Source organism: Myiozetetes cayanensis, unplaced genomic scaffold, assembly GCF_022539395.1.
Source record: "Myiozetetes cayanensis isolate MyiCay16 unplaced genomic scaffold, myiCay2020 scf14, whole genome shotgun sequence".
Lineage (NCBI taxonomy): Eukaryota > Metazoa > Chordata > Aves > Passeriformes > Tyrannidae > Myiozetetes > Myiozetetes cayanensis.
Window position 1 is genome coordinate 17,440,818 of NW_026087048.1, and position 25,679 is coordinate 17,466,496.

The following is a 25,679-nucleotide window of genomic DNA, read 5'->3' on the forward strand; positions in this document are numbered from 1 at the left end:
ATGGTTTTCATTTAAAAAGAATTAGTTCTTTTGCCCTGGAATCTGGAAGGCAGCAAGTATGAGCTTGTGCCTCAAGGGACAGATAGCACACGGAGCCCGACATGGCAGGGATGGGCAGTGTGGCCTCTCACTCACACATCTGATCCAAAAGCTTGCTGCCCACACTGCCCTGGATGCAGAACTGGCCAAAGCCCGCTGGCATCACTGTCAGTCCTTCATATGGTTTGATCAAAGTTTGGCCAAGGCCATGAAGAAGAGGGTGAATCACCTACGATTTTCTCCCCAGCAATAAAATCACACATTCACGGTATTGACTCCATCTTCCTGCAGACATTTGCCCATGGAATTCTCTCTCTCTCTCACCCTTGCCCCTTTCCCAGAGTGGATGATTCACAGCAGGGCAGGCATTGCCTGATGTATTCCAAGAACTCTGGTGAGATGAAGGAATCCAGCTGCAATGCAACCGAACACCTGCCATTCCCATGCCCTGCCTCCACTGCTGCTGATCTGTGGGACGTGGCCCCAGCAGAGAAACCTTTTCCTGCAAAAGCTTCCCGGTGTTTCTGGTAAGAGCCAGCAGGTTCTGAGGCTGCAGGAGGCAAGGAGTGCCCCACCAAATACCAAGTGCTAGAAAAAGCTAAAGCTGATCAATAAATGTACAAATAAACTTGGCAGAAACTCGGCACTGAAGATGTGGCATCACCTCAGGAAAACACCCTTCTTCCTCCTGATCTCAAAAATCACTCCTAACACAAATCCTTCCTGGCCCCTTCACTTCCTTAAAGCACTACCCCATCTCCATGCACTCATCCAACCAGATGCTCAGGACTTCTAAAGCCCTTTCAGATGCTTTGATACATGTCAGCAATGCACAGCAGGTTTCTGACACAGCAGCAACAGTGGGAGTCAAGGATTGCTTTAATTCCTTCAATCCCTGCTGAAGAAGTGAAGACAGATACATCAAAACCCACTCACTGTAAAACATGGATCACTGGGAGTCGCTTGTCTCACTCTGGCTACTTGTCATGATCACAGCTGAGCTGTGACCCTAAAGTAATCATAAAGTTACCTGAGGGCCAGAGGATAACACCCCCAAGAAAATGGATGTACTAAGCTGTTTCCTCGCCCTCCCTAAGATTTAATCCACTTCTTGGACGTTAAAAATCCTCTCTTTCTCACTCGCTTCAGTTTGGTTCCAGGGAAACATGGAATTGCTGCAGAAGGAGCACAATGACTGTGAATGAAGCAGCGGTGGGCAGAGAACAACTGCTCATTTCAGAGGCTGCTGTGCTCCATCTGCGGCTCCCTGTGTTTGGAAAGCACCCCGGGGCATCCCAGCACTAACACGCTGAAGGGTAACAAGCTGTTTGCTTTCAGCACTGCCTGAAGTGGGTGAGAAGGAGGCCTCTGAAAATGTGACACGCATTTCCTCAGAGGATGAAAAGGGAATATAAATTGTAGGGTGGAAAAAAAAAAAAAAAGACCAAACCCTGGGTGGGATTTCCCACCCACTAGGGAAGAGAGACAAAAGCTCAGTGAGCAGGCTGACAGCTCTGCCACTCACAGTGTCAGCAGCCCAAGGGGAAGCTCTTGTGTGCAATCACTTGAGTGCACTTTTCCAAAACTCCTGTGAAACCAGTGAAAGCCTCCAGTCAACTGCACTAACGACCAAACCTGACTGGAGAGATGCAGAACGAGACACCCTTAAAAGAAAACCAAGGAGAAGGGAGAAATGGAATGTTTGCCAATTATGTGCAACACAAGTAAGCACAGATGTCCCACACTCTGTCCCATCAGGAAGCCACCCACTGCTGAGAGCTGGGGAAGTGGGACAGCCTGGGGAATGCACTGTGGGAGTCAGGAATGCTTGGCTGCCTTCCCCACACTGGGAGATGAATTCTCCAGTCCTGGAGCTGGGAATGAGGAGATGGCCAACATCAAAAGACAAAGAGGTGTGAAGTAACCATAGCATGTATAAATTCTATCAGCATTGAGTCCTGTGCAGTCCCAGACAAGCCAGGGGGTATGTGTTTCATGGTTCCCAGAAGTCCTTTTCACAGAAATATTTTTCATCCACTTTCTTTAATTCTTCTTTCCTGGTCCAGGTTGTCAATCACTGTGGGCTCACAGATTCAGTGCAAGAAAAAAATCCATCCTATGTGATCCCCTTTTACTGATTCAAAAAAACCACCAGAACTGACTACAAAAAAACTTGCATGGGAAGTGCACAATCCAATTCCACGACCTGCAGTTGATCCCTGGCAGTAGATCAGTCTGCAGTAGTTCATCTGAAGACATTTACTTTAAGGATGTGACATTTTCAGTGGTATCCCTGTCACAGTCACTGACAACACTCAGGAATGCTCCCCTTCCTTAGGGAAACTCCATTTCTGGTGGTGATACTCCCACACCAGCTCCCTAAACTCTTGGGATTTTTCATAATGGTGCAGCTGGGAAATTAATTTATAACACCAGAACCACCTGGCCTTGGCTGTTCATAAATGATTTGAAAAGTTCAGGAAGCTATCTCAGTCTCACTCGTTTTATCAGCAGGGAGAGACTCGATATCAAACAGGAATGTTGCAAATTATGGCTTGGTATCAAAGCAATTTGGAAATGATATGTTCAGACCGATACTGGAGTGAAATTCTTTGGGTAGTGGGTGTGCCTGGCTGCCTACAAACCCCAAGGCTAAGTTTGATTTCATATTGTCTAAGAGAGTGACACGAGGAAAGTTAAAAAGCAACTTGAAAAGAGACATTCTTGCTTTGAATGACTTCGGCTTGAACGTGCTGATGTGAAGACAAATCAGAGAGAAAGGAAAAAGTCTGTTATCTTCACAAGAAGATGCCTCTTTAGAGGGTTTTTAGCTGATAAGAGGTGCAGGGTGCATGTCATTAAACTGGTGACAGCTTTCTGGGGACCCTGTCTGAGCAAGTTGGGCTTTTTCTCTAAATGGAGAGAAGCCTCAGGGTCATATCCAGATTAGTGCTGAGAAGGTAAAATAACTAAGAAAGAGGTAAAAAATATACCAAATGGAGATGATGAGACTTCACATGAACAGATGGGAGGAGTGTGCACACCAGCAGAAAAGCAGATGAGAAAGTCATTAATAGAATGCTCCTGCAGGAAACCCTAGTTTGCTGCCATTACTTTAAAGCTACTGAATGTGGGCAAATCTGCATTTTTATCCCCATCCGACCACTCCTGGCTGTGGGGGCTCAGGATGGATATTAGGGAAGAGTTCTGCCTTCTTTGGCCAAGTCTATCCCATGTTACACAGCAAGCAGCTTTGCTTGAGATAAAGGAGGAACCAGACAGGAAAGAATTCCCCCATTGAAAAGTGCTGGGGGTTGTGTTTTCAGGAGGAAGAAAGGAAGCTGTGCCTTTCCTTTGAAGGAAAGACACTTTTCCTAAGTACAGAGACTACCCAAACTGCGAAGCAAACTGTTTCCAGGGAGCAATCCTTTATCCTGTCTAGCTTCCTTGTGTGTAATTAAAATGAATATTAAAACCCCACATCAAGTTGGAGGAAGGGATCCCAGTGGGAAGCAGAGGGGTGAGCCAGGCAGGATTTGGACTGTCACTGGCAGGTGAGAAACAGTTACCAGAGGGTGGACATCAGAAATTCCTGAAAGGTCAAACTGTCCCATATGTGGGTAAGACCTGGTGTGCGAGATGAGTGTCTCAGTGGGGTCTGGAGCACAGAAAGAAGGTACAGTAAAAAATACTCATTTTTAAGGCTCAACACCCTGAGCTAATTAGAGCCCAGCAGGAAGGGAACTTTTCAAGTAAGTGAGAAAAAACCACTATGATCAGATTCCTTTTGCTTTGATTTGTTTCACCTAAACAAGCACAAAAGCAGAAAATTGAGAAAAACTGTGGGCTATTCTTCTCTTTTTTCTCGAAACTGGGGTTCAAGCAAAGAGGTAGATAACAAACCACCCTGCTGGGTTGGATCCAGCAATGGGAAGAGGCCCAGCACCTGATGTAGGGAGGATTTTGCAAATGGGAAGGGATCAGTGAGAACAAAGCAGGCCTGTTTATTTCATTTCTCTTGCAAACTCTCTCTGCTGAATTTTATTTCCCAACACAACTGTTAGGCCAAGAGGCAGCCGACCTTGTTCCACCACGGCACAGCCTTCCACTGACATAACGGTTCAAGGCAACCACATTTTTAGAGGTAACAACATTTCCACTGCTGCTGAGTTACTACTGAAGGCTTTTCCAAGTGACAGTCTGGGATTTATCACCTCCCCCAGCCCAGCAGTCATTTTCACCTGGAACCTGTTGAACTCAGCAGGCCAGGCAGACAGCACGGGTTACAGGCTATTGGAACCCAACTGCCAGTGGAAAAGTAAATATTTCATCCAGACCACTGCCCTTGTATAAAAACAAATGATTATTTGGGAAATGGCACTTACAAACCTAATATTTCCTGTGCTGGTGTGGGGTGAGAGGCTGCACAATGGGGACTTGTCCTGTCCCCACGTTTTGGGTCGCCGGGTGCACGAGGCCGCTGCCAGCAAAGCCAATGGAGGATGAAACCAGAACTCTCGTAGCAGGAAGCAGATGCAAGATTTGCCAAATCATTACAGCCCAGCTACTTAACGTGGCCTTGGCTGACTCAGCAGAGCAAAGAAAGGCAGAGCTGGCAAAGCTACAAAGCTGTTGATTAAACCAAAATCGTGTTCCTAAATGACCGTCGCCCGCCTGCTTGGTGCGGCTTCATTATGTCGAGCAGAGCTGTACAAGATGCTCAGAAACAAAGAAGTTCAGAAGGACTGCAAGGGATTACACAGAGATCCTTCACAAAGCAGAGAGTAAAACCATAGAAATCCTTGCCCAGAACCACACTAGTGCTTCCCACAGGAGTGCAGAAAGCAACGGGAGGTGGCCATTCCCACGCCCGGTTCCAATGGTATCGCATTCCAATCCTGTAAATAAACTATCAAACTTGGAAGACACAAGGGTGAGAAAAGAAACTCCTGGTAGAGGGAAGATACCCCATCAGCAGGCCAGGATTAGCAGGTTCAGTAACTGCACCTGGAAATATCTTGCAGCTTTACATAAAACTAAAAAAACACACCCAAAACCAGACCCATTATCCACACTCTGGCACATGATACTACTCAAACCTCTCCACTCCTCCTCCCTAATCTTTTTTTTCTCTGTGTGATTTTTCTCTATCCCACTGTCATTGCAAAACCAACCTGCCCAGATCAGGTTAATACAAAAGGGATATTCTACTTTTTGGGCTCTTACTTGGGTATCCTGTACTGCCTCACACTGGGCAAACACATCTTTGTTTAGTGGTGCTCCACCACTACCTCTTCCCCAGGTCAAACCATCCTTGCTGGCAGAAGTCTCCACTGATCTTTCTTTTTTAATATTTTTAGATCTGTATCTGTCTTTAATCTCTGCTTTCTTTTGATTAACTTTGCACACAGTTTTCAGAAAGCTTCTATCAAGCTCCTTAGGTACATAACAAGTTGTGTTGTCTAAACCAGACCCCTCTGTGCCCTAACCAAAGGTGAAAGAAGCATCTCCTGAAATTTTAGGATATACCTGGCTCTCTCTCCAAACCAGAATATGTTATTAAATCACTGCTTTGATTAGATCACACCAGTTCTGATGCACAAGAATATATGATGAAACAGGCAGTGTTCCACTGTGTCCTTTGGAGTTGTAACTCCAACTTAACTGTGAAAATGTGCTTGCAATTATCTGTGGAAGAATGAAACCTGGGAGGAGGGGAACACGAAAAGGGAGCCTGGGAACACAGAGAGAGAGAGAGAGAGAGAGATTCCACAACAGATTTACAACACAAATGGCAGAAAATAAAATTAGCAGCTCCAGGGTGGGTGCTGACTGCTGCCAGCATTTCTGGCCAGCCCCAGGGTATGTCTGCACAGCAGCCAGTCACTCCCAGTATTCCTGAGACTGCAATATATTGGAAAAGCTACGTATTCCTGTGGGATTTAAAGTGGAAAGTGCTGGCACCGGGAGAATATACTGGGGCAGGAACTCCCCAGCTACTCAGGCAGTCTTGGTGCAGCAAGACAGTCACTGGTACCTGAGCTTGCTGAAGTAAAGCTTGCATGGGATTGCCTCTGGCTCTGGTCCTCCTTGGGATCCAGCTGACCCTGATTTCCCACCCCTCCAAACGCAGACATGCAAGTTCCAACACGCTGGCATCTGCAGCGTGCCACAGCTCCCCACCACAAGGCACAATCTACCCCCAGACAGCCAGCAGAGCCACTGGAGAGGTTTATCCAGGCTCTGGCTGCATCCCTGAGCCATCCATCCATGGTCACTACCCTGCAGACCTCCACTCTTTGCAAGGTCTCTCTCCAGTAAAACACCCATTCACAGGAGTGAATAAGATGCCTGAGGACATGTGTTAAGGTAAAGTCTTTAAGCACATGCTGAAATCCTACCCTGTGAATGGAAGTCTGGCCTCATTGGCAGGACAGAGGGATCAGAGTTAAAACTGAAGTTGTCCAGATAACCCTGAAACTGAGACTTTGATGCTTCTACATGTTTGATTCTACAGCTTAAGCAATGCTGGTTTGGGAGGTAAGAAGTAACCTGGGGACACACAGCTCCCTGGCAATGAATTGCTGTATTTCTGCAACAGCAGACAAATTTTCCTTCCCCAGAAATTCAGGTTGGGCAGAACCGGCCTGATAAATGTGGGACTAACTCAGAGAAACACAAAAAGCAGCTCAGGTGGGAGCTTTTTTTGAAAATCAGGGTTAATGTTTAAAGTGAGGCAAGGACAGAAACTACACTCAGCTGCCCTGAGTTCAAGGGTTAGACCATGGGGAGCTGCTCTAAAACAGATAAAGAGGGTTGTTGGTCTTTTTTCTTTCAAAACAACTTCTCAGCTCCCACACCCTGTACCTAAATGTTATATTCCCAGATTAAAATGAGAGAATTTGTAGCAGAGGTTCCTCCATTTCTACAGGATTTCCAGAACTACTCTCCTTGCCCCACCACCATGGTTTGACTGCCTGGAATCCCAGAACACAACCTGCTGCAGAAACACAAACAGGTTTCTATCAGCACGGTGGGCACTCAGCATCACTACCTGTCTGCACAGCTCTGTGTCCCATTTACTGGGGTGGTGCTCAGCTTCCACATGAAAATTTTCATTTTTAAAACACATGATGACCAACCCTTTATAAACTGCAGGGCAGGGGAGAAGAAGGGGGACTGTTGGTTTCTTGTTTGGAATTAAACTTGTCTGGCTGCACCACACTGACCTGGCTTTGCCAGCAGCAGTTGTTACAGGGCATTATTCGGCACCTTTGGGATCTGCTCCTCCTCAGCCTGCAATATTTCCCTATTCTGACACACCTGCATGAATCTCTCTGCTGGTGCTGCACTACCCAGATCAGGGAGGCAAGTTTATTCACAGGTCTGTCAGCATAAACACCAGGCCACAAAGGGAACATCCAGAGAGTGCTTCTCCCTTACCTGCAACACCAGCACTGCTCCAGACACACCACAAAGGCCATAATTAATCATGCAGCAAATAATTATGCACCCTGAAGTCATTTGAAGCGAGCTCCAGCTATCAATGCTTAACATCTAAAGCAAATATTCACACTGGAGAGAAACCTTCTGTTTCCAAACTCTTCTCTTGTCTGATTCCAAGCCCAGAGCTGTTTGGTTTGTACATTAGGGGCTTTTTACCTTTGGACTCGTTTTTGTCCTCATCTGTTTCAGCTTCGAGTTTGAGGCCATGTGGTTTCAGAGTGCTGGCAACAGACTGCTCCTTGCTTATTGTCAGTTGAATTTAATTCCCTTTCTCAAGGGCATCTGACACGTTGTGGCTTCCAGCCATCCCACCTCGGGCTGTTCCCTCCCCGTCCAGGCAGTGCCAGGTTCCGCCAGCTCATGAATGGGAATCTTCCCTCCTCACCCAAGCCTGCCCCCAGCCCACAACAGCAAAGCTGAGGCTGTTGAAAGAAACAGGAATGGCAACAAAGCTGGCATTGTTGTCCCGAGAAACCACTGGCTGCAGCCCACCCGGCTCCGCTCAGGGGTAACGGATATAAGGATGAATCCCAGCTTTTGTCTAAAAAACTTCTTTGCCTTTTTTTTTTTTTTCCCCTCTTTTTCCTTTGGAGAAGGACTTGAAAATGGTAACAAAGGCACTGCTGTAGGCAAAGAAAGAACCAGGGAAGGGGGAAGTGGCGCTGTTTTCCTAGCAGTGGGTTGCTCAGGGTGGTCTTTGGGGTGTGAATGTCCGATCGACTTCCCGCTGGTGCCGTTCACGCAGGAGGAGGGAAGCACCACTCAGGGTTCCCAGTTTACTGATGGACATGCCCTGCTAGTCTGAGCAAAGAGGAGAGCAAGAAAGTGTTCAGTGTTCATACTGTGTTTATAACATGAAGACCTCAGGCTTGTACTTTTTAAGACCTCGGTGTTTAAAAGACATCCACTACTGACCCTGCTGAACAAAGGGATGGGGATTGCTGAGGGTCCTGTCTTGCATGGGAAGAAATTAAAGGTTTGCAGCCTTGCCACATATTCAGTGAATTCCTGTTTGTAACAGCCAAGATTCTTCCCCTGCATCCTTTTGTAGGGAAAAATTGTATCTAAGCACAAATGGGTGCTCCCTCTATGTCCATGGACCAAAATTATCAACAGAGATGGAAAGATTTGAATACAACAGATAAAAGTCATGGTCACTCAGCCCATCGTCAAGCAACAACAACCCGATAGGTTAAACCTGAAGATGAACTTTCATAGGACCTATTTATTCCTAATGGACCTATTTAATGATGTCTCCATGTTTTCACAGTGCAGCTGCCTGCAATAGTGTTTTTTTGCAGTCAGTCCAAATGACATTAGTGGCAGATTAGGAATCTGACACATCAATTAGTAATCCACTCACTTTTTCCAAAGTCCACATCAGAAACTATCTGTGAATGCCAAACTGGGCTTGTGATCTCCACAGACATTTGTTAGTCTAAAGGAAAGAATAATAAATCTCAGCTTTTCTACACTCATAAGGAAATCAGACTTCAATAAAGCTCACGGTTATGGCTCTCCAAAATTTATATTTTTGCCAATATGGATGTAAGTTTTGATTGGATTTTTTTTTTTTTTAATAAATTAAGAAACTTGCACCTCGTTTTCCTTGGTTTCCATTTTTAAAGCTCATGTCAGCTCCTTTGTGTTCATCTCTGCAGTGAGTTTCCTTACATTTCACTTCAAAACCATAAGTTTGTTAAGTAGAGTCTGGAAACAAATCTTCTATTTACACAAGAGGTGCTAAAACAGGGCTGCTCAGAGCATCCCACAGCAGTTCAAAACCAGAAGGGGAAGGAGGCCTCACACCTTGAAAGGTCAGGGAAAGGAGTCCTGCTGATCTGCAGGCCAGAAAGGCACCAGTCAATTAACCAGTCTGAAATAAGTAACCAGGCCACTGGGAGGTGACAGCACAGAGGGATGATTTTAAAGCTCAGGTTGGATGGTGAGGGATGGCATTTTTCCCTCTCTGATTTGGCACGTTGGGAGTTGACTATACATGACCCTCTTCTCTCTCATGGTCCCTCATAAACCATCCAAGTGGCTCATGAGGCAGCTCTGTTAGCAAATTCAGCCTCCTTTGCCACTGGTCCTCCCTCAGCTGCCCTCTCCATGTCAACTCTCCTGGGAGATCTATCAACATCCCACGATGGGATCTCAGCCTCCCCTGCAGCAGAAGGCTCCCTGCACAACAGCCACTCCCTGTCCAAACCCTGCTGGGTGCTCAGCACTCTGCCAACTCCTCTACACATCTCACACCACCTCCTGAAATCATTTTCCAAGATGGGGGCAAAGAAATGAAGGACCCGACGGTCTCACCACCGAAAGTGCCCTCAGAAAAGCAAAGGGAGCTTGCAGTTCTGTGCACAGATGGAGCTGTATCCGAAAGCACTACATCCCCTACGTATGGTGGGGATTTTTTTGCAAGGCAATATTAGGAGGAAGCTTGTCAGCTCTGCTGAGAAACTTGGCAAACACCAGGGCACACCAGTCTCACTCTTTTACACAGCTGGATTTTCTGCAGCTCAAGTGTTTTTCCCCTCTTGCTCTTGGCCCATCCAGAGATGAGTGCTGAATTTCCCCTAACATTACCCACAGGTTAATTTGTTATTAAGTTTAGGCTCAGTTTAACATCTTGGCACGCAATTTAAATAAAACCAAAACCAAATGTCCTTCATTTCTGCTGAAACCACCCTCGGTTTGGCTCAGCTGCCTTTGGTGTCACTGGAGGGTGAACAGGAGATTCATTTTCGTCTTGTCATTTTTGGTAGTAACCTAAAAATCCTCCATGCAACTCTGAAATACACTGCCATAAAGTAATTGTCATGGAATGAGATTGGCCAGGATCTGAACATGCTCCATTGACTCTGACTTAGCTGTGAAATACTCCCTACTCCAGGAATGGAAGATGCAACAGGCACGTAAACTGCTGGAGTCCAGAATGGTGCAGACAAAACTCGGGCACAATTCCTTACTACAGGAATGATGGGGGGATTTTCCACCTTCCACCCAGAGAAGCTGAAGGAAGGAGCACTGGAAAAGCCCACAGGTACAGTCCTGACCCCTGTGTTACTTTGTTCCTGGTCTAATTCTGAACCTCACACAGCCTGACTGTGACACAGTTCAACCAGAGGGATGTCAATGGGAAGGGGAAAAAGCTCCTCAGTGTTCTGAGTGAGTGCCTGTGACACCGAGCCTGGAGAGCAGGGAATGTGAGAGCTGACCTTTGGTTAACTCATTATCTGCACCAGGAGGATGCAGCTGACTCTTCCACTCAATTTTCTGCTGTCCAGGGGACATCTGCAGGCAGCTTTAAAGTCTTCAAAGTCACCTGCAGAGAGTCCCCAGTAATCTCACTCTGCACATTTCTGTCTGACTCGGGGTTATCACGTTCCTTCCTGTTTTTTCCCCGTGTGTTCAAAGGGTGCTCCTTAGGTGTGATTGAGCTGATAAATCAAGTTATGTGATTTCTTTCTGCTGATCAAACAGTAATGCCTAAGGGCATTTCCAAAATACTGATGTTTACCATTTCAGTCACAGCAGATTACTTCATGTGCAGAGATGAAAACCATTACCAAACTATTTAACTATTAAAGTCCTTGACACAGACACCTGAACTTCAGAGGAAATTCAGCAAGTTCAAAGATTTTGAAGTTGATGGTGGTTTTATGGACCTGCTCTACACAGCGAAGAAAAGCAGTATTTGTCTCTATTACCATCAATCATTTAAAAAATGAAGCCTCTTTGTGCCATTCAGAATCAGAACAGAGAGCAGAAAACAGGGGAAGATCAACTGGGAAAGATTTATGTGTGCTGAAATGAATATTCCTGTGAGCCTCCCAAAAACTCACTCAGGTACCAATGTGCCAGATTCATGAAATCACAACAAACATGCCACGCTGGGAATTGCACTTCCCTGGCTCTGAACAGAAATGTGCTACAGGGGCAGAGGGAAAGGAGGAAACAGGAGGACAAGCTCTTACTTGTGCCCAAGTTCATGTGCAATGGTAAAAGCCAGGTTGAGACCATTGTCTTCAGCAAGAACACACTTCCTCTTGGCACTGCAGACACCTCCCAGGTAAGCAATTCCTGCAACAGAAACACGGAGAAAGGGCCCATCAGGATCAGTGGCTCAGCCAGAATGACAAAAAAACACAACGAGCAGGAAAAACATCAGGGCAGTTTGCACAAAAAATCATCTGAGTAGTTTGTTCATCGTCCTATCGAAGAATCGGTCCAGGGTTTTGTCAGACAGGAAATAAGTAAAACACACCTTCACTGCTTTCCTTGGAAAATATATCTCACTGTCTCAGAAATATATTTCACTGACTCAGAAATTCATCTAGGCTTGTCTGTTAATGCCCTCTACTACGAGATGCAGTGAAGTATCCTGAATAAGCATTTAAATGGAGTTCTCCCAAATTTCAGGGAGAGGGGATAAAACAATAAAGCAGAAACTCTGAAAAGATCTTATATTTCCCCACATTTTCATAATCAAAAGACAGCAAGAGAGTCAGAGCCAGAAAAGCTGCCAAACTGCTGACGGTGAGTCACGAAGCCAGAGGAGGTGGCAGAAGTCCTCTGTGGCTTGGTGGAATTTAGGATTTGATCCCATGCACAGGATTCTCCAGGCCTGTGCGTGTGGGCACCACAAACGGTTTGAGGCTGAAGCCAAAGAGGAATTCCAAAGTTACAGCTGTGGAAAAACAATAGTCCTCAGATGCCCTTCCTGCACCCAGACTGTCCCCTCACAAAGCGCCACTGGCCTTGGAAACGCTGTGGTGGCACCACAGGCCACGCTCAGGATAATTTGCCGCTGAGATTTTATTTCATCTGCCACCTGGAAAACAGAGCTGAGCCACTGGGAGCTGGGGCACAAAGGTTAAAGGAGGGGTGTTTTGTTCAAACTCTGCCAAACAAGCCCCTAAAAAGCCACAGAACAGCTCAATGCACACACACAGAACAAGATTCCCAGATGGCACAGAGCAACCCAAACGTCCATCCTGCCACTCCACACATCCCCCTGGAAGGAAGGAAAGTGTAAAGACCTTCCCCAAACGCCTCTCAGTTTTTTCACAGTGGATATATTCGCTTGTATTTGTATTTAACAGGCACCAAGAACTGTTATTCCCTCCCTGGATCGCTGTTCCCACGGAGGGGTAGCTGGGATCTGGCTGCCTTTAATGAGCAGCTCCATGACCACTGCAGACAAGGTCTCTACTTTCTTCCTTTCTCTTTTTTTATTTTCTCCCCTCAGAGCTGACAAAGCTGCGTTTATCAGAGTGCTCATGTAAAACTTCGGACCTGGGAGAGGTCCAGCTCTGTTTTTATGAGTTTTGACAACAATAAGGATATGGATATTTGTTGCCAAGGGTGTTCTGGATGGAATGAAGGGATGGACAACAGCCTTTTACTGCAGCAGAGAGTGAAGGCAGAAATCAGACACTAACACTTACTTTAAAAGTCCTGACTGTGAAAGGCCAGATTTGTACCACGTGCAAAAAATGAAATATTTAGTCTTTTAAATCAACGGCCACAGAAGGCTGGGTTTCAGCACTTTAACAAACTGACTTGCTTTTTACTCACACAGTAATCCTAAGGATGTCAAGGAATTGCTCAAGAAGTAACAGACTTCTTTGAGAAGGATTTTTGAGGTTGCAACCTCAGTCCACACACCTGATGGCCTAAGGAATGTGCCACTTTTTGGTTAATGGGAAGCAAAAATGCAGTATTGGAGCCACAGAAGCTAGAGATGAAAAGGAACCATTATGGCACTCAGCCAACCTTCTGCTTCTTTACATTTGTGCCTCTGTGCATTTCTGAGTTCTTAAATCCTCCTTTTACTGAATATACACTGATATTTTGGTTCCCCCTCAGCAGATTTAGGTACAGCAAACAGCAATGACCAGAGCAGGATTCTTACCAGAAGTGTTTTATCCCTACCACTAAAGCTGATTATTCCACCTTCATCTTCCATCAACCTGTGCCAACATTCACCTCAGCTGTGTCTGACACACGAGGTTTTAACTGAGGAGCAACAAAACAGAACTGCATTTCAGGCTCAGGGGTCAATCAGTCAAGTCAGTTCAGCTGGAAATGATTTGTGCCAAGTTCAGACTTCATAAAATGAGGCTGGGTCTACGTTTGCCATCTCTTGGAGATGGGAGGGGGCAATATTCCCACGTTTGGGAGGAGTGGTGCAGCAAAACAGTCTAGAATTCTATCAAAGAGGTTGAACACCAGTTAAAATGTCACATACCTCAAACAGAAATTCTTCTGCAGTCTTTGTTTAGTGGCTCTAATCCCCACTGAACCTGCCAATACCCCTGCTCTGTGCTGAGAGCCTCACTATTTAAAGGTGGAAAACTTAATTAAGGATTTGTACATCCACCAGTGGCTGAAGAAGCAGTGACCGTGGCTCAGGTACAGACTCTCAGTCATCTATTTTTATTAGTTATTTTCAATGCTTAATGTGAATCCTGCGTGGCCATTTTATAATATCTGCAATGATCAATTAAAAAAAAAAAAAGTAGACATCTAAATTTAGTTTATTATTACAGAAATGGGCTGGGCAGAGAAACTCATAATCCTGGAAGAGCAGAAACCTTTGGAGTACATGGAATGAAGTCAGTAAGAAGTCCAGCTCATGAACTGCTGAGTGCTTATTAATAGGAGTCATTCTGGAACAGCAAGCCAGTTATAACAAATTGGTACAACATTTTAAGCCTGAAAAAGTTTGCCTCAAAAAACCGTTTTTGAAATATATATTTTCTATCAAATGATTTCCTAAAAGTATAATTTTCTTTTGGACCAATCCATTTCAGCATTAATTCTTTCATCAGAACATAAATAGCAGATAAGTTATTGATCTGCAAACATAATCCAGTTTTTTAGCAAATATTTCCAAACTATGCAGATAAATGCAATTTTTTGGTATCCCAATGCAGTGATCCATATCATTGATATGCAAAGAAAAATACACCTTTAACCAACAGCAACAGTAGCACAATGCCTTGGTAGCTGCATTAATATGATTTATTTTCTTCACTGGGATGAATGGAAACTGCTGGGGGTTTCCCTCTTAAAATGTCCAGATTTTAATCTGAGCCTTTCAAGTCTGCAGAACTGGAACAGAAACTTCCTGAATTCAGATATGTTTGTGAAAATCCTGGCATACTGTGGTTCTACCAGGCTGGGATTGATACAAGAGGAAATTCTTTTTTTTTCTTTTTTTGGTAATTTTGCTTCTGGCCCTGTCGGGGAGACAGGTTTGTGAAAAGGAAAAACAGCAAAGGAAGCTGAACTGGGTTTTTTGTTTATTTTTTAAAAAAACACTTCACACTTCTCATGTGCTTCTGCAAACACACAGACAGCAGGGAAGAAAGCCCTTATCTTTCAGATACACCGTCAGCAAATACCTCAAGTCTATTTTTAATATTAATATAAAAAAAAAGGTCAAGCAGGAGCATCAGTGCTAAAGGAAAGCCAACTCCTATTTTTACCATTCCCCAGCACGAGGGCTTTTTTCCTTTCTCTCCTGAGAAATTACATAATTACAGGCCATAACTCCTGTGCTCGGGCTTGAACAGGCAGAGCTCTCTGCACTTGCACAGCAAACCTTAGGACACAGGCAACTGTGTAAACTCACTTTTTATCCAAAAAGTTGTCATACATAAACAGTTTGCAGCTGTTGGCCTCTCTGCCAGCTAATGAGCCCTCCACCAGCAATATCTCCGAGGGGAATGATTCCATTTATCCCACCAGCTCAGCGAGGCATTAGGATATTACACACTTTGCCCCAGTGATGGCCAAAGCTGGGGGAACACAAGTTCTGGTGCGTGGGCTCCCATTTTGTCCCGTGTCAAACACCCGGGGCTTCCTCCTGACAGCTGGGGAATGTTCACTCAGCGAGTGGTTTGTCCAGGTACTCCAGCTTTCAACTCTCTAATGTCTTGTTTTCATTGCACTCCTAATACTTTAATCTCTTCTTTTGCCAACCACCTCTGGATACAGAACTTTTACTTGATTAAAACTTGGCTGGCTCCCCTCCTCTCCGTGTATTTGCTGTTGGGAAGGGAGCCAGGCTCCAAGTCCTGAAGTCTGCTTGGCACAGACGGAGACTCCCTGCACATCCACATGCTCAGAGCAGAGCTCCCATTCCCCGTCATTACCACTTCGGTGCTGAGCTGGATGTTTTTCTCATCCTCCCACGATTTCCAATTTGTGCAGCTCGCACATTGCCATCAATGACATTCCTGTAGCCTCCCTTAGCATCCTACACAGGGAAAACCAGGAAACCTCTGAAGTGATTCATGCTCTGCCTTTCCATTCAGTGGCAATGATATGTTTGACAGAGATGCCCTGCCTGTATTTACACACCAAGTCAGTCACCAAGGGAATCTTTCAGTGCTTGTGATACTTAAAATGAAAAATACTTCTCCTTTTCTATAAAGCCTACACAGAAAAGGGTCCAAATTTAAAAAAAAAAAATTCAAGAAGTACCATTAAACTGCCTCCAAGATAGGTAATCACACGATCCCTGTCCTACAGCTGAATAAACAGAGGCCTCAAGAGTCAGTGGTATCCAGGTGAGAAAGAACAGTATCCATGGAAGGACCTCTCCAGTGCACAACACAGACAGGCTGAGGCTGTTACCACTGACCCACCGGGCCTCCAGTTCCATGTCTGGTTTACAGGGATCATCCACAGGGTGAGCTGTTCCTTCATTTTACGAGAACGTCCTGATTCAAAGCTGGACACGCAATTTTAGTGGCACAGATTAATTTGGCTGGGTAATCATCTCGATGCCAATTCCTGTTAATCTTGCAGTTAACAGCATGGTTTCCATTAGGGTTTAATATTCATGTATGGAAACTGTTTTCCTTAGCCATAATTTTCATTGTTACTGTATTTAATGAAAACCACGCTGGAAACAAGACACTCATGATGAATCACAAGTACAGAAATTATAGCACAACCACCCAGTGCACGAGGAACAGCTACAGTCAGGTAGGAAAACAAGTTAATAATCACACCAAGTGCTGTATCCAGTGCAAATCACAGTATTTTGAACTCAGGTTATTTCTATAGAAAGAGTGTCTGATGCCATGGACCCTCTGAGGGAACGGGCTCCCAGGCACAGCACCATTCCAAAAAGGATATAACCCACTCTCTGTCTCATTCTCTTCATAAAAGAGACAAAAACAAGTCCAGGGAAGAAATCAGTCCACTATTCACTAGAGCTGTTGGAGTGGCAGAACATCCACTCCCTGCTCTGGGCTTCAATTCCCTCGATGGTTGAATGGTGTCAAGGAAACAAAGCTTTACAGGACTGGTCCAAATACAAACCTCTACACAAGACTGGGTAGGCACTCAGATAAAAAGAGAATTGATTGTCAAGGAAAAATCCTCAAAAGGAGTTTGTAATCCTGCAGAATTTAAGCAAGAACACCATCCAGGCAGGTGTGTTGAGTAAATGAGTTCCTTACTTCGAGCTGGTGGAAGAATGCAGGGGATGCAAGTGCCAGCTCTCATTTTTTTTTGAGCATTGGAAAGTCCATGTCCTTTCTGCAGGCAGGAGATGATGTGGATTCCTGGTAATCCTAGGAAACCTCTTGCTAAGGGCATGTGAGGTTCACTCACCTGACTTTGCAGCACACATTTGTTTTTATACACGGTTTTCAAACTGATATCCCAGCCCCTTTATCTCCCTCCCTAACTCACTGAGGAACAGGCAAACACCACACCAACCTTACAAAAAGTGAACTGAGACACTCAAAAATTAACTAAAACATTCAAATAACTGCCAAGATCCCACAAGAAGCCACCACTGCTCCTGAGAACACCCACCAGACCCTGATGTTCTGTACCCAGGCAACTCGCTGCAAATGTGTCCATCGTCACAAAATCATCTTCTCTCTCTGGAGAACTTACCTCATCCCAAAATTCAACAAGTTCCTTGCCCCCAAACCAGCATGACCTGCAGGGATGAGGCACTCTCCCAGAACTCAGTGTGCTCTGTGGTGGACACCTCCCCTCCAGGACTGACTGTAGTGCCCAATAAAATAACTCTTTTCTCATAACTCTGACAACACTGTCACTTCCAGTACACACAACTGCTGTCAGGATCCCAAAAGCCCAGCAAGAACAATAAACAGCTGAAACACAAAGTGTAGTTACTGTCTGAATCTCCTGATCTTCATTACACACACTCTGAAGGACTCAGCAATAAAATCCCTCCCTGATATTCCCTGTGCCAGCTGTGATGTGTCCAGAGCTGATAATGTAACACTGCTCAGAACACGAGGTCCTTACAGCCCAAACGAGTGAAATGCACAATAACTTTGGTTAGGAGATACTTTTCTGACTACTGGGAATAATAAAAGATACTTGGTACTGAATACTGCAATGGCACCCAAGGGTGTAGTGACTGACCCTGGAGGAGGTTCCACAAGCCCAGAGCTCTGACTGTGGGAGCCAAATTCAACACCTGCCTTGGGCTTTGTGAAATCACTGTGACTGTGGCACATCCACCCAAATTACAGCCCTGGCACCACTGCAGCTCCTCAACACCTTTCTGATAAAAGAGGCCAGACCTCTTCATGTCTGTGACCCTGCAGAGGCAGCAGGATTTAATCATTAGAGCTTAAAGGGAGCACTTCTGCTATCTCCTTTTTCTCTGTTTAATTACCCTGCAGGACAGCAATTAATGGGACATGTGGAATCCCTTCCCCAGCAGGGCCAACTCTCAGCTTTAGCTTTCAGTCTTTCTGTGAGGCTTTTATGTTCCTTGGAAACCCTCCTATGGTTTTCCAGCTTTAATGGATGAATCATTTATCTGCTCCTTTACCAACCTGCCCACACATAGATTCCCCCAAGATGGCAAGAGCTTTGTTCTAATGCTACCTGCACTGGATTTACAGTCTGCTGATTCACTGATTTAGGCAGAGACTCTCACAGTGTAACAGGAGATGCCCAGACAGCTGAAAAGCCCTAGAGGATCAGGACCTCTCCTGACTTTAGGGGTCCTCACCCACATCAGTAAAAGGCTGTTTCAGATACCAAATGCAGTGAGATAAGAAAGCTGACAGATATTCTAACACCTTTTTGGCCTGGAAGACCCTTCATCCAAGGCCTACAAAAGCATTATTCAGACTGCATTGGGCCAGTAAAGAGCAGACAACCCTCAGAAACCCTCTGAGGTTTGGCCGTGGGCATCCCTGGAAACCAAATTCCTTTCCAATGCCAGTCATGAGGATTTGTGATCACAAACAAAAACATTCACCAGAGCTATGGTGTTCACTGGATTTCAAAGGAAGCTGGAAACAAGCACACTGGTGAGCCTCATGGAGCAGATATCCATCAGGAATGACACAGGTACCGCTGATCTCCCCTCGGAGCATTGAAAAACCACCTGAAATTCTTTCCTGCCCTGATTCTCTAAGCTTTCATGAAAAAGCACTGGGATCTGAGACATCAGCAGAGCAGGAGATAAAAAGAAACACCCTGTCTGTTTGACATCTGCTCTTTGTTCAGCGTGACAAGTGCCATTAACGCGGCTCCTCCCTTGCAGCAAACCAGTCCTTCCCTGCGTGGCAGCAGGTTAATAAATCCATCCCCATCGCAGGTGACACGAGGAGTGGTTTAATTAACTGGAGAGGAGGAAGCAGGGTCTCATCTCCACGTTTGCTCTGCTTTGATATGCTAACAGCCACATTCCAGAGAGCTTCTCCCAAACACTCCCCAGCCACAGGAGCTGATCTGAGGCAGAAACACACCTCCTTTCTGCCACAGCTAAATATGAAGTTTGGGATTTTTAGTCCTAATCAGACCACCATTCCTGGGTCTAGATTCCCAAAGCCTGGCAGCCAGTGCACCATCTGCTTACAGACATCACTCCATGCTCACACACATCTATGGAATTACGTGGGCTTAATTACTCCAAGTAGGATATATCAGGACAGCTGTACCCCTGCTCAGAGGAAAGGCAGGAGGAGTGGTGGCCAGGTGGATGTGAGAGAGGGATTCCAGTTGGGAGGAGTTAACACACAGTGCTGGGAAGTATACAGAAGCCTGGAATAGTTCAAATTTAGTGAACAAGGCAGGAAGACAAATGGGAAGAGATCAGGGAATGAGGACAGACTGGGACAGAGAAGCAGCAAATGGAGATAATATGGGTTTTCCAGAAGGCTTCAAGAAACCTGACTTTGATCTCATAAGCAGCAGGGAGTCACTTCTGAGGGAGGCAGGGGTCAAGGAGGGCAGGAGATAAGATCAGAAAGGAAGATGAGCTCTCTGAGAACTTGTGTATATTTACTGCTGGAGAAAAATGGACCTATGCCCCAGGTCACATCTCTGGAATCCTGGGTTCACTTGAGGAAAGGCAGGATCTGGACTGCAGCAAGACCTGGGAAGGGCATGGAAGTATTCAGGCAGGGAGGAGAGGGCAAAACCTGGCCCTTGGCATAAGGGAGGGACAGCTGTTAGAGCTGGGTAGACACACAGCTCTGCCCTGAGGCACAAACCACAGCAGGAAAGAGTGGGGTCCATGTGGGAAGGACCAAAGGAGCTGAGAGCGTCACCCCCTGCCCAGCAATCAGATACAGAGATGCCAACACGAGAGGGCCGTGCTAAATTCCCTTCCAATGCCAGTCATGAGGATTTGTGATCAGCAGGACTAAGCTGGAGACACCCTTTCCTCTCTGACTGACAGACACAGCAAGAAAAGCAAACAACTGGACACACAAGATAAGAAATGAGCGTACAGGGTTCTTACACAAAGATATAAAATCTAAATGCGAAGTAGAAATCTAACTTCAATCTTCTACTTTTCTGTCATTTCAAGAACAACAAACTCTGGTTAGACTGATGGGACTCGTTTTCAACAAACAAAAACATCCACACAGAGCTTCTTAACTCACTGGCCAGTCTTCTTATAAATAACTGCAGTGTTTACACTGTTTGTCTACTGCAGCACAAATATTGCTGTCCATGCTGGAGCCTGATGGATGACATTATTAAAACCAACAAGCAGACCCTCAGCAGAACATTCCTGTGTACCCAGCAGTCTGGTCGTGGCCAGGCAGAGCCTCAGTGCAAACAGCTCAGGCAAAATGGTCACACAAAACCAACAAACATCCCCAGCCTGCTGACTGCTCATGGCCACCAGCTCCAGGAGAAATCCAAGGCTAATTCCCAGCTAAGCAAACACAGAAATCCTTGGCATTCGACAAATCACGCTGGAAGAGCAGAGGAGAAAGAGACTGGCTGGGTTGAGTCTGGGGTTTTGGTAAATCATTATTTTAATAACTTCAGTGTACGTCTATCAATTGATCTAGAAGGGGAAAATTGTCGAACAAATTCAGGGAAACAAAAACCTGGCAGATTAGAGGATTTTGAACCTGAAATTTAAAAATCTACACAGCAGAACCCCTGTGTCCAAATAACATCCCAAGGAATTCCAGTTCTTTTCAAAGGACAGTTTATACACACACACAAACACAGAGATATATTTACACCCCTCAGTAAGAATCAGGCTAAAATTTCACCACCTCCAGTCACTTTCCTACCTAAATTGGCAAGAACTTGGTAAGGAAACCCCAGTGTTTCTGCAGGGAAGATCTGGTCAAATTCCCACATGTAAAATTCACAGTGCTCTGCTGTGCATTTAGAGACAGTCATTTTTTTTTTCCAGGATGTGTCTGTGCATTCTTGGGTCAGCTCAGATTTTCATCACCTTTCCCACAGCACCTGCCATTAATATTTACAGCCACGAAGGGGGTTTGTGTTGGACCCCAGTTGGCTGGAGGACACTCCCTGCTGCATTTTCAGTGTCTGGTAAACACAGGGAATGTTTTCAGCAGTGCAAAGTCCTGTTACAAACCCAAATCCTATCTGTTGTTGCACAACTGGAAAGCTTGGAGCTTGTGCTGAGGGAGTGGAAGTGGGAGAATTATTACAGAAATCCCAACAACATTCCAGGGATTTAAAGTGACTTTCAATCTATTGAGTGCATTTGGTGTAGCAAAATCCTTCCAGGACCAGACAACCCTGCAAAATGGGTTAGGTATTACACCAGGTCAGGTTACCAGATGGTTAACCAAAGCTGGAAAGAAAACATACAAATTAAAAAAAATATCAGTGCAGGTCAAACTCCCTTGTTGGGGATGGGAAGAGTTTTATGCCCGTTCCCCAGTGGGGTTTTCTTGGTTTTATCACCGATCAAATCTCATCTCCCCGTTCTTTAAAACTTGCTCTCCAAATTGCATTCAGTCTTGGCAGCTGCACGACAAGAGAAATGTAAAAGTGCAGTAGGCAACTGTCCTTCATTTCCTTCCCTTACTCTTACATATCCTGTGTGCAACTGGAATGCTCCTATTTGATTCTCCAGTGGAGCAAAGGCCACAGTGAATGCAATCCTGCCTTGTTCCCCTCCATGTCTGCAGCCCATTGCACAGCCATGGACAGATGTTTTTACACAGCTTGGTGGTTTTTTTTAGCTACAGGGTCTATAAAACAATAGGAACTATCTGAGATGTTTTCCAAGCCAGCAAAGGATAAAGGCACTGTAAAGCAGTCAGCTGGATAAAAGCCATCCGTGGTCTGACAGGAGGAGAAGCAAAACCTCGGAGGTTTTTCTTGATTCTAAACACGTCAGCTCTGGGGAAGGGCTGCAGCGAGCAGCAAACTGAGCAGGCAGTGGAAAGGAGAAACACAGACCTCTGGCCTCTTGAAGGGTTTAATCATTACTTTACTGACCTGAAGAACTGGCTCTGGTGCCCAAGGAAGTGGAGCTGCCACTGGGAAGGCCTGGGAAGAGGTAGCCTTGCCTCCAGCTGAGGGGCTTGGGCTGACTCAAGGCTGGGCTCTGTCCCTTGGCACGTCCTTTCCCATCTTCCAGGCTTCATTTCCTCACCACTACAACGGGGATCACCCTTCTGATCTCTTTGGTGAGGAGCTCTGACTTTTGCTGAGGGAAAGCCCTATTTACAAAATTCATTTCCTTCTCCTCTCTCAATAAATTCCTTTTTACAAATGAAACAAAATGCAAACCCCACTCAATGTGCTGTTTAACGGCACGGGTCTGTCAGGGAGGCACCGGGAATTAACGGGGAAGGCCCTGGGCTGGAAGGCAGGATGTACAAAATCATTCCATGCTCTTGGAGAAGAACCAGTGAGAAATGGTTTTATGAGTCCCACGTTTCCCCTGTCCACTGTATCACAGCAGAAAATCCTGCTTTCAGCTGCACAGATCCTTGGACTGGCATTTCCAGCCCAGATGGGTTGTTTATAGTGCACTGACAGCAGGTTTGACACGGTGGAAAACAAACACTATTTCTCTTTCCACAGCCTTTTATTACAAAAAGGAAAGGAAGAAGCAGGATGAGCTACGAAAGCAGAACTGGCGATTTTCTTTACTTTATGATGACTGTTGTGAGAATCCCCCAGAGAAACAAACCCTCAGCAAGGGGAAGTGATGGAGCTGGGGGGTGAAGCAGTGCAGAAAGCAATAAAATCTCCACTTCCACGCACAAGGCAAGAGACAAGAGCAGAAATCCTGTAAACCCCAAAAGACAGAAGTGCTCTGTCCACAGACCAAACACAATGAGCTTGTTCTGCTCGTGTGTGCCTCGAAGGCTGCTCAGCCTCACGCACACAGTAGCCAGGAGCAGTTCCAGAGCTTTTCCTGACAGTTGTTTGGCAGTGGAGGCTGAGCTGGACATCAATTAGGCTCCTGCCTTCAGCCTGTCTGTTTGCAAACACAATGACCACTTTCTGAGATCAACAGCAGAGATTTCTTTAAATCATCATTAAATGCTACTTAGCCTGGGTTCTCAGGCAGCGTCCCACAAATCATCTCTAATTTAGAAGATAATCGAGGCAGAGAACTGTCTAGGAGATAAAAGTGCAGTTCAGAAGTTCTAGCACAGTGTATTCAAGTGAATCAAACCTCTCAGAACCACCTATCACACAGAGGAAAAGGGTGTATTAAAATCTCATGCTTCTGGTTGTCTTTTACTCCATGCTAACATGAAAATGTACTGAATTGCTTCTGAGGGAAAGTATACCAGAAATTCATTGGGAACTGTTAGGTAAAACAGTAACAATGAGCCCTTTCTGATGGCATCTCAAAGCCTCAGACTTAGGAAGGAGGGTGAGGGGTAAAAAGATGGGGAAAGGAACATCTTGTGCAGGTATCTGCCCTTTAAGCTACGAGACAGAAATTCCCAGGTGCTTTGTGTACACGTCTACATAATTTCACACAGACAGAAAGGGCCCTGGAGTGGAATGCAGGACATGTTTGCACCTGCACCAGTCACACTGCACTATGATTTAGCACATAAAGTGATTTATGACACGGAGTTGAAATGAAAGAATGAAGTCAGAGTATCAGAATAAATATCAACAAAGTCATGGCAAATGTTTTCCCTCATGACTTACTGCTTTTAATAAAGTAACAGAGAGGAGCTGAGTTACCCACCAGTTTGACAGCAGGCTGGGATTTGGGCTGGAGTCCTGGATGCCTGATGGGAAAGTGCCCCAGCACAGTTCTGGTGGCCAGGGAGTTTTCTGAAGAAAGCCAGGTTGGACAGGGCTTGGAGCAACCTGGGCTAGTGGGAAGTGTCCCAGCCCATGGCACAGGGTGGGATGAGATGATCTTTAAGGTCTCTTCCAACCCAAGCCAGTCTCTGGTTTTGTGATGATTCTATGAAGATTTATTTCATTCAAACAACAATCAGTACCCACTCTGCACAACACCCAGGTGTGATGGCCTGAAGGATGTTTACTCAGTAATGTGGTGCCTGGTAAAGGAATACAGGTCCTTTCCACAGCACTTTAAACAGTTTTATTCATCCAAACCCATTCCCATGAGCCAGTAGTAAAACCATGGGAGAAGGTAAAGCTCTCAAGCTCAGCTAAGCTTAAACATCCTGCACCAACTTTAGAGTGAGCCACAAAAAGGAAGAAAAAAAGCTCTGTCAGAAAGCCTGACTGGACGGTTTGAGAGAGCAACAAGACAAGCAAGATTTAGGATCAGCAGAGATGAACAAAAGCAGGGTGGTGAGCTGCTGAGAAGACTCTGGACATGCTGCCTTAGAGCTGACAATGACCAAGTACATATTTCAGCTTAGACATCTCTGACCATTCATTACCAAGAGCAGTTTGATGTGGAAGAAATGAAAGGCCAGACAGAGAGCAGGAAGGGTGTTATCCCTCCCCACTGACAGTGTTTAGTTCCAACTCCCTGAGAAGCAGCTTTGAACACATCACCACTGTTCTATCTTCTGGGATGGTGCTGACTAAGAAGACAGACAGGCAGATAAATGATAGGAAAATAAAAGTATTGAAACACATCTTGGGGCTGCAAAAGGAGAGGGATGTATGGAGGATGGATAAGGAACTGCTGGAGGTTTAGGAAGACTGAAGTGGAATAAATGTAGGGAAATTCCATGACCTTGGATGGGCAAGTCCTGCAGTGACAGGAGACAGACCAGTCAGGACCCTCTAGGAAGAGCAGCCCCAGCCTGAGCAAAGAGGAGATGAAGGACCAAAACCAAGCAAGAGCTCCTGAGAGCTCTGAACTAACCCCAAAGAGAAGCAGACCCTTGGGAAAAAGGAAAGGAGTTAATCATGAGAGCAGCTGAGGGTCTGTGAGACCTCAGAGCCTGGGACTGGAAACACGTGGAGAGGGAACAATGGCAAACACAGAAAACCTGTCACTCACCCTCCCTTCACTAAACACTGTATTTATTTTAAATATGCAAGTTAGTTCTTTCACCCAAGACATGAAACAGAGAGAAAATGAAGGAAAAAAAAAAAGTGGAGACAGCTGGAAATTGAGCTGATAGCACTCACAGACCGATACATTTCCAGAACAGAACAGATGGATCAATCACATATTTTCTATAAAAACCCCTTGCAAAGGGACAACAGGAGCTCCCAAATAAGGTCAGTATCTCATGTTTGGCTACTGTGTCTTTTCCAGAAAGACAGGCATTTTTCAGCTGAGGAGGCCAAGAATCCACCAGTGCCATTAGTATATGGAATGAATAAAGACAAACCTAAACAAGACTACTGAGCTGCAAAACAAACCCAAAGGCAAATGGAAGTCAAATGCTCTACTTTCCGTAACA

At 45.4% G+C, this 25,679-nt stretch overlaps 1 protein-coding gene across 1 annotated transcript in view; it reads right to left on the reverse strand.

Annotated features, from left to right (window-relative positions):
- The window catches only part of ADAMTS17 (ADAM metallopeptidase with thrombospondin type 1 motif 17), a 157,601-nt gene that overhangs the window by 88,807 nt on the left and 43,115 nt on the right, over positions 1–25,679 (reverse strand). The window contains exon 10 of the mRNA XM_050309744.1: positions 11,529–11,634. Coding sequence (XP_050165701.1) covers positions 11,529–11,634 — 106 coding nt within the window. The remainder of the gene's footprint in view (positions 1–11,528; positions 11,635–25,679) is intronic.